Raw genomic sequence first — 9192 nt, 5'->3', positions numbered from 1 at the left:
GCTGGGCACTGAACAGTGAGTTACAGAAATGACTCTACCTCCGTCTGGGCCAGGAGGAGAACAGGATGTCTGAGGAGGGTACAGGAGTCACCAGTGGGTGCTTCGCGTAGCAACGAAGGGAAGAGTACCAGGCTGGGTGTCAAAAGAGACTAGAGCTCTGGCCTCAGCTTTGCCACTGTGTGCATAAACTTGGGAAAATAAAACTTTTCTTGGCTCTAGCCCTTTCTCTCTGAGAAGGACCCTTCTTGCGCTAAAGCCATGAACATTGTGAAAATAAAGCTTCCCCGTAAAGGGTGCTGCTGGCCTGTCTCCTGGCCCCGTGGGGGCATGATCTGTCCTTCCCTCAGTTAAGATGCAAACATGACCTTGGGAAGCCCCAGACGCTGGCGCTGGCAGTGTAGGCCAGCTCTCAAAGGGCTGAGATCTCGACAAGGTCAGTAAACCCCAGGATAAGACTGTATTACCTGGATCAGCACAAATTAAGTATAAACAATTCATGTGAAACCCATCTGGTGACTCAGCCCCCTGCTGAGGGTCAGGGGAGAAGCAGCAAATGTCTGGTGAGCCTGTCATGGAGGTCAGACAAGAGGCCACAGTGTAGGCCACCCGAAAACAAGTAACAATGGAGTTAGTCCATGGGGAGATAAAGGGCCCCGATCTGAGTATGATGGGGCAGCAATAGGGCCCAGGGCTGCACAGGCTGTACCACAGGACGCCAGAAGGACCCGCATGGCCCCAGAAGGAGGCAGAGAGCCTGACAACACGTCTTATAAAGAACTTCAAATCCCTGGGCCAACTGAGATTTCTCAACAAAAACATTTTAGGGTGTCATTTTAAAGTCTTACACATGAGAACGAAAAACAGGCTGCAACGGTGCCACGTACAGACCATGTACATGTGCCCTGGACAGCTCACGGACAGCTCACAGGGTCCCTGAGCTGCAGGGTCACAGCCAGCACCCAGGCTGAGAGGACAGGGTCTGTGGAGTCAGGGGCCTGTCGTCTGAGTGACCAACTCACTGGGCAGGCCCCGAAAACTCACAGGGTGACAGGCTGGGATGGCACTGGGAGCAAGAACACCATTTCAATGTTTAACACTGTGAACAGTGGGCACCTCATTTTCTTTTGAAAAATAAATGGAAGTACCATCTACCGAAGACACTCAGGCCTTACAGCTCTGCCGCTGGTGTTTCTTCCTACAAATTACACTAAGCTCCATACCACACCTGTCTCCAAAGGAATCACCCTTCTCCCAGCCTTCCACTGAAGCCAATCCTATGTCTACCCAAAGAAGCCACAATTAACTGGGCTCTGGGACAAGAGGTCTCCTACCTGAAGAGCCAGGTGATGCTCTGGAATGTTCCAGCCTTGCCAGATGGAACCATTCAGGGCCAGGCCAGGTTGTGAGGCTGCCACAAGGGCCCAAGAGATAAGACTGAGAGCAACCATGGGACAGTGAAGAGACACTGCCCTCCATAGGGCCACTTGCCAACCCACCAGCCCAGATCATTAGTCAAGGTATATGTCAAGAAGCTAAAGTGGTCTTTAGGACATTCCCAGAAACCAAAATTGCACCAAGTAAGGTGGTGGTACGTCTGCATTACAACATCATTGACTTACAGGCCACACCATCCTTCTCTAAGTCTTTGCTTCCATTTTAGAGTAAGGGCACTTGTGCATCTGCATCCAAGAAGCAATAAAGGAGGGGTAAGCCCCCTGCCCAGCACAGCTCTGTGAGGCCACCAGGAGCCTGCACCCCTGCAGGAGGCCAGCAGCTCAGTGGCTAGAGAAGCCACAGGTCCAGGTAAGAGGACGTCACCTGTGCCCAGGCTGAGGCAGAGCGGGATTGTGGCTCGCAATGATTTCAGATTAGAAAAAATAAATAAATAGACTCTTAGCGTTCTGTTAAGGGAATAAATGGTAAACAGGGGAAAAAAAAATTCCAGGTTTAAAGATGCTAAAATACCCACAAAGAAACCCATAAACCCCATGGAAAGGAAGTGGGGAAAATGGAGGAGGGGCTCAGCCCTGGGCCCCCTCTGTGGGGCGCAGAACCATTGCCAGAAGCCTCAAGAAGCCAGAGGCACTTATAGGAACGTTGTTACTTTAATGTGGAAATTTTAGGGGTTAGGGGTATAAAGAGAGGTTTGAGGCCCAGGCCAGGACTTGAGAGAGGGCAGGATGGTCCAAGCAGAAGGAAGAAGTTCTGCCTTTGGGGGAAGGAAGGAGGCACTAGTTATGATTATTTTTTAAGTTAAGAGATGACCAAGGGTCACCAGAATAGGACAAAAAGGAAAAAAAAAAAAAAAAGCACCCAAAGGCTCCCTTGGGGAAGGCCCTCAGGCAGGCATGAAGGGGAACAGGAGCCTCCTGCCACCAGAGTGTCTCCACACAATTCAGAACCTTCTGGGCTCCTAGAACCTTCCGGCCTGCTACCCTGAGGAGGTGGCAACCGAGAGACCTCCTCATTCTCTGGGTACAGAAAGAAATGAGACCTCAGGAGTCCTGGGAGAAACAGGGAGTGGTCACCAGCCCTACAGCCCTCACTGCCCCTGCTCCACCCTACAACCTGCCCAGAATAACCTGCCCAGCCCCGGCTGCAGGTCCTTCTTGGCAAGGGTCTAAAAGGGACACTACCTTCCCTCTTGGTTAACGCTTACAAGGAAGGCTGCAAGGGAATAGGCAGGAAACTGTGCCCGGCTGTGCCAGGACTGCGACCTCAGGGAGGTGGCTCCCAGGAGACACCTAAGGAGGTCTAGCTGGCCCAGGACTTCCGGTTCTCGGTGCTCTTCTGGCTCCTCTCGGTCCGCAGGGTTGCTCCGCCCTCAGCTTTGGCCAGCGCCGTCAAGGAGGCCAGGTTGTTGGCGGAGCCAGAGAGAGTGGCGCTCCTGCGGGCCTCGGGGGCAGTGGCGCCCTGAAGCCTGAGCCCCGTGCTGCGCCTTCGGGCTAAGCCCGTGGCCCTCCGCACGCGGCTGGGCTTGACCAGGAGTCCATAGCCCGGATTGCACTTGAAGTACTGCTTCCCTCCAATCGAGCCGTCATTCTTACCTGGGGAAAAGAAAAGACTGCAACTTAAAGGTGGTTCCCACAAGTCTGCAGAGGTGCCAGCCCCAGACTAAACCCTCAGATACTGTCCAGCCCTGGGGATGCAGGGTGAGGCAGGGCCCAGATGAACCAGTAAGGCAGTCAGCAGTGGTCACCAGGGACACACACACCCAGGCTACTTGTAGTGTGGTCTCCAATGTGAGGTCGTTGTTCTACTCCAGGCATTGCTAAATCACCGGGATCAGAGCTGGGACGGACACCAGAGAGCACGCAGATAATTTTCTCACTGCAGTTGAGTCGATCCAACTCATAGCAACCCCTCCTTGGGTTTCTGAGGTGGTATCTCTATGGAAGTAGATAGCCCAGTCTTCCTTCCAAGAAGTGGCTGGTGGGTTTGAACCACCAGCCTTCTGGTTAGCAGTCAAATGCCTTAGGCCTACACCACCAGAGCTCCCAATTTTCAATCTGGGTGATTAAAAACGTAAACATGGGATGCAGATGGTGTTGGTGGAATGATTCAGATTAACAAATGACAGCCAGATCTCATACTTGATGGGCCAAGATAGTGTGATAAATTTCCTTTGTAAAAACCAAATAGAAAATGCTTTATCATGAAGGATGAGAAAAAGTATTTAGGTAGAGTGTATTGGAGGGCACCCTCTCTGAATGTCTAAACTTCAGTTTCTCACAGCGGAGGAAGGTGGGGACATAATCTTTAAGCAAAAATATTTGACAGATTTCTATATTCACTGTCTCTCCACTTCCAAACTTGCCCTTCTCTGTTAAACTGTCTCCAAAAGTGGTCTGATAGAGCCTGGTGGAACCACTGAGACTATGGTCCCTAGCTGCCCTTCAGGTCTGGAATTGAACCCACACCTGTGGCTTCCAGCCAAACAAAAGATAGGCATATGAGTTGAACATGTACTTGAGGTAGATATACTCCTTGGAGAGAAGAATCATGGGAGAAAGAAGGGCTGTGTGTGCACAGGGAAACAGCTCAGGGGGCAGGAGTGCATGGAGGGATGGACACAGGGAAGAGGTGACTATCAGGAGGAGGTAGGAGGGGAGCTGTTGCATTGGGGTAAATTGTAGTCAATGTCATGAGACAAAGTGTATGTGAACTGCTGTATGGAAAGTGAATTTGCTCTGTAAATTTTCACCCAAATCACAATTTAATAATAATAATAATAATAATAATAATAAAAATAAAAACTCTCTCCAAAAGACTTTGGCCCAACTGCCCCACCCACCCTTCTCTTGGTCAACAGCAGCTTCTACTTGCTAGAGCCAATTACCATACTGGATGCTCATATCAACGAGCCATGGTGACAGTTAAGCCCTTAGTTGTAACTGAAAGGTCAGCGATTCAAATCTGCCAGCTGCTCCATGGGGGAAAGATAAACCAGTCTGCTTCCATAAAGATTTACAGCCTTGGAAACCCTACTCTGTCCTATATATGGTGGCTGTGAGTTGGAATCGACCTAACAGCATCTAGTTAGAACAACATGCTCATCTTACTCCACATCTCATCAACACCTAACAGATGAGCCCTCAACTCCTCCTTAACAAGCTTGCATCACCTGGCCCTAGGACAGACTCCTAGTTCCCATTTATCATGCTGGCTCTTCTGTTTCCCAATCGTGGACTGAAGGGCCCCAAAGCACAACTCTCACCACCTCCTCTGACCCACACATTTCCCTAGCCTCTCAGCCAGGGACCTTACACACCAAATGTATGCAGACACTCCTCAAATTTCTCTCCAGCCTGAATATTGCTTGGGATTTCCCGGAGAGCTAACACCTCTCCACCTGAACATCTAAACTCTCATCTTGAACTCACCTGTCCCCGGGGGAACCCTTGATTCTTCCCCATCCCCTTCCCCTCATAACCTGCTACTTGCTCAATTGTTTCCAGCTCAGTAAATGGCAATGTCATCTACTCGTTGCTCAGGCCAAAAATTTAGGTGTCATCATGGACTCCTTTCTTTTCCTAATATCTCACATCCAATCCATCAGTCCTGGTGGCTTTACCTTCAAATTTTTCTTGCATCTAACCACTTACAACCTCTATCGCTACCATGCTCATCTAAGCCATTGTCATCTCTTGCCTGGACATTAATAACAAACTAACTGACCTTCTGTTTTTCATCATCCTCCTAAGTCTCTTCTCTCCCCTAAAAAATGAACTTCTTAAATGTAAATCAGATCACGTCACTCACCTGCTCAAAACTTTCCAATGGTTTCCTACCACACAGTTCACAAAAAATGCCAACCTCCACAAAGGCCACAGAACCCTCCACGATCTGCCACTGCTCGCCTCTCAACTTCATCCCCCAGCCTTTGTGCGGTTCCTCACTCAAATGCACCCAGCTCATTTCCGCCTCTGGGCTTCTTTACACAGGGTGCCTTCAGCCAGGAGTGCCACCCTGCCCAGGAACACAGGCCCACCACCTCACGGCTCTCTCATTTCCATTATGCTTAGGGGCTCTGGTGGTGTAGTGCCTAAGGCACTTGACTGCTAACCAGAAGGCTGGTGGTTCAAACCCACCAGCCACTCCTTGGAAGGAAGACTGGGCAATCTACTTCCTTAGTGATAGCACCTCAGAGACCCAAAGGGTGGTCACTATGAGTCTGGTCCAACTCAAGGGCACATAACAACAACAACAATGTATCAATGTATCCTACGTATTATTAAAAAATCCCCTACATTCATCACTCTCTGTCTCCTTTACCTACTTCATTTTCTGAACTGTATTTGTCTATTTGGTAATCTTCTCCACTCTAAAATACATGTTGAGTGAAGCTAGGAACTTTGTTCTGTTCACCAACGAATCCCCTGATTCAAGAACAGTGACTAGAACACAGTATGTGCTTAATGATAACTTGTTAAGTCAATTGGTTTATTTGCTTATTCGCCTTAATTCTGGATCACAAGTATAGATAATAATTTATTTCCCAACTCCCATTAGCATTTCAGCAGAAATAAAAAACAAAAACCAAACTCACTGCTGTCAAGTCAGATCCGACTCACAGCGACCCCTCCTTGGGTTTCTGAGGCAGTATCACTATGGAAGTAGATTGCCCAACCTTCCTTCCGAGGAGTGGCTGGTTAGTTTGAACCACCAGCTTTCTGGCTCGTAGTCAAATGCCTTAGGCACTATACCACCAGAGTTCCTTAGAACTTAAAAAATATTCCAGTCTGTGTTACAACAATCTTTTAGAACCATTTACAATTCAAGATACTCTCTGCCAAAATTATTTCTAAAAACAGCAAATGACTTCATAGCTAAGCTTCTGAGCCCAGAGACAAAAGCATCATCATGGTGGAGCGTCTGCAGCCTGGGATCTGACGGCACACACCCCCCCCCTTGGCTTGCAGAGTGTAGGAAGGCTCAGCTCGCTCTCTGGGCTGTAAGAGAAGCCTATTGTGAAATGCTCAGCCCCACCAGAGAATGACGGAAGGAGCCTCCTCCTTCAGATGGTGAAGTTCACTTCTTACAGGGCACATCTCACCTAGATGTCTTGTCTGCTTGTCTCAGGCCTCTGATGTCCCAGTGCATCTGTGGACTTCCGTTCACAGTGCTATTCCCCACCTTACCCCGACTCATACTCTGTTCTAAGCAATAAATACTCCGCCTTATACTCTCACTATACTCCACCACCAACACCACTCACTACACCAAGCCACTCACAAAACTCCCTTAAAATCCATCTCTTCAACTTCCAACTCTCATCTAAAGGAAAGGTTGCCCCCACCCTGAGGTCACAAGGGGGTTGAGATGTGATCTAAGTATCCTAGACACATACTGACTGGTAGAACTTCATCTTCCTTTACATCCCCTCTTCCAGGAGATGATGATAATGTTGATGAGGATAATCAGGAGGTCAGGATGGAATAGGGTGTGAAGCTGAAAATCTCTAACAAATAAACATAACTGAGTATTATCAAAGCTGAAGTGGTGTTACTGGTTAAGTAAGCTAACTAGCCTTAAAGACACTCCTGCCAGGATATGAGGTCAACACACAAAAATCAATCAGGTTTCTATACATCAGCAATGAACAATCAGCAAAGGAAATTAAGGAAACAAACCCAGTTACAATAGCATCTAAAAGAATAAAATACCTAGGAATAAATTTAACCAATGTCAGGAAAAACTTGTACACTGAAAACTATAAATCATTATTGAAAGAAATTAAAGGAGACCTAAATAAATGGAAGGACATTCCATTTTCATGGACTGGATGACATAATATTGTTAAAATGAAATTAAACAAAGCACTCTACACAGTCAGTGCAGTCCCCATCCAAATTCCAACAGCCTTTTTTACAGATACAGAAAAACAAATCCTCAAATTTATACAGAACTGCTATAAGTCCTGAATAGGCAATGAACGCAAGCGTGAAAAAAGAACAACGTAGGAAAACTTCACATTTCCTGATCTCAAAACATATACTGATATAATGACAGACTTATTGACCAAAAGAAAATAATTGAGAGTCAAGAAATAAACCTACACATCTATGACCAACTGATTTTTGACAAAGGTGCTAAGTCCATTCAGTGGAGAAATAATTAATAATTGGTGCTGAGACAACTGGATTTCCACAAGCAAAAAAATTAAGTTGGACTCATACCTCATACCACATATGAAAGTCAACTCAAGATGGATCAAAGACCTAAAAGTAAAAACTGAAACCAAACAACTCTTAGAAGAAAACATGGGAGTAATAATGCTTTTGAAACATAGTATTTAACAATGTATTCTTAGATATGACACCATGAATGTGAGCAACAAAAACAAGAAAGATAAAAGGGACTTCATCAAAATTAAAAACTTGTATCCATCGAAGGACTTTTATTAAAACAAAATGAAAAGGCAGCCCACACATTGGGAAAAAATTGGGAGGCACTATATATCTTCTAGGAGTTCTGATGGTACAATGCCTAAGGCATCTGACTGCTAACCAGAAGGCTGGTGGTTCAAACCCACCAGTCACTCCTCAGAAGGAAGACTGGGCATTCTACTTCCATAGAGATACCAGCCTGGAAACCCAAGGAGGGGTCACTATGAGTCAGAACTGACTCGATGACAGTGAGTTTATATGTTGTTGTTGTTGTTACGTGCCCGTCGAGTCGGACTTGACTCATAGCAACCCCTCCTTGGGTTTCCGAGGCAGTATCACTACAGAAGTAGATTGCCCAACCTTCCTTCGAAGGAGTGGCTGGTGAGTTTGAACCGCCAGCCTTCTGGTTAGCAGTCAAGTGCCTTAGGCACTACACTACCAGAGCTCCTATATATATATATCTTATAAAAGGAGCTTGGGTGACACAGTGCCTAAGGCATTTGCTAACCAGAAGGTTGGTGGTTCAAACCCACCAGGCACTCTGCAGAAGGAAGATGGGGCAATCTATTTCCATAAAAATTTACTGCCTTGGAAACCCAATGGGGGTCGCTATGAGTCAGAATCAACTTAACAGCAGTGGGGGTTTCTCTTGACTATATCTTATGGGAAGCCTTGGTGGGACACTGGTTAAGTGCTCAGCTGCTAATCACAAGGTCAGCAGTTCTGCTCCCTGGGAGAAAGATCAGACAGTGTGCTTCTGTGAAGATTTATAGCCTTGGAAACTCTATGGGGGTAGTTCTACTCTATCCTATAAAGTAACTATAAGTCAGAATCAAGTCAATGGCAACAGGTTTGGTTTGATATGTATCTTATGTGAGTTTAATATGAAGAACATATAAAGAACTCTTATAACTTAACAAAAGAACAAAGACCTAATTAAAATATGGACAAAGAACTTGAGTAGACATTTCTTCAAAGAAGACATACAAATGGCCACCAAGTACATGAAAAGATGTTCAAAGTCATATTCAAAAACTGATAAACTGGAGTTCATTAAAACGAAAAACTTCTGTGTTTCAAATGACATTAAAGGAATGCAAATCAAAACCACAAGAGGTTATCACTTCACACCCCTGTGCACTAAGTTGACTATGATAAAAAAAAAAAAAAAAAAATGGAAAACAGCAAGCATTGACAAAGATGTGGAAAAATCAGAACCCTCATTGACAGGACAGTAAAATGGTATAGTTGCTATGTAAAAAAGTTTGGAGTTCTTCAAAAAGTTACACATAGAATTACCATA

The 9192-nt window shown here is 46.1% G+C and overlaps 1 protein-coding gene across 1 annotated transcript in view; it reads right to left on the bottom strand.

Moving 5' to 3' along the window:
* Positions 1–2754: 2754 nt before the first annotated feature.
* Positions 2755–9192, bottom strand: part of KIF13B (kinesin family member 13B) — a 351480-nt gene continuing 345042 nt past the window's right edge. The window contains exon 40 of the mRNA XM_007938771.1: positions 2755–3047. Coding sequence (XP_007936962.1) covers positions 2755–3047 — 293 coding nt within the window. The remainder of the gene's footprint in view (positions 3048–9192) is intronic.

This window comes from Orycteropus afer, unplaced genomic scaffold (assembly GCF_000298275.1).
Source record: "Orycteropus afer afer isolate SDZICR_OR568_19922 unplaced genomic scaffold, OryAfe1.0 scaffold00053, whole genome shotgun sequence".
NCBI lineage: Eukaryota > Metazoa > Chordata > Mammalia > Tubulidentata > Orycteropodidae > Orycteropus > Orycteropus afer.
This window is presented reverse-complemented; position numbering and strand designations above follow the sequence as displayed.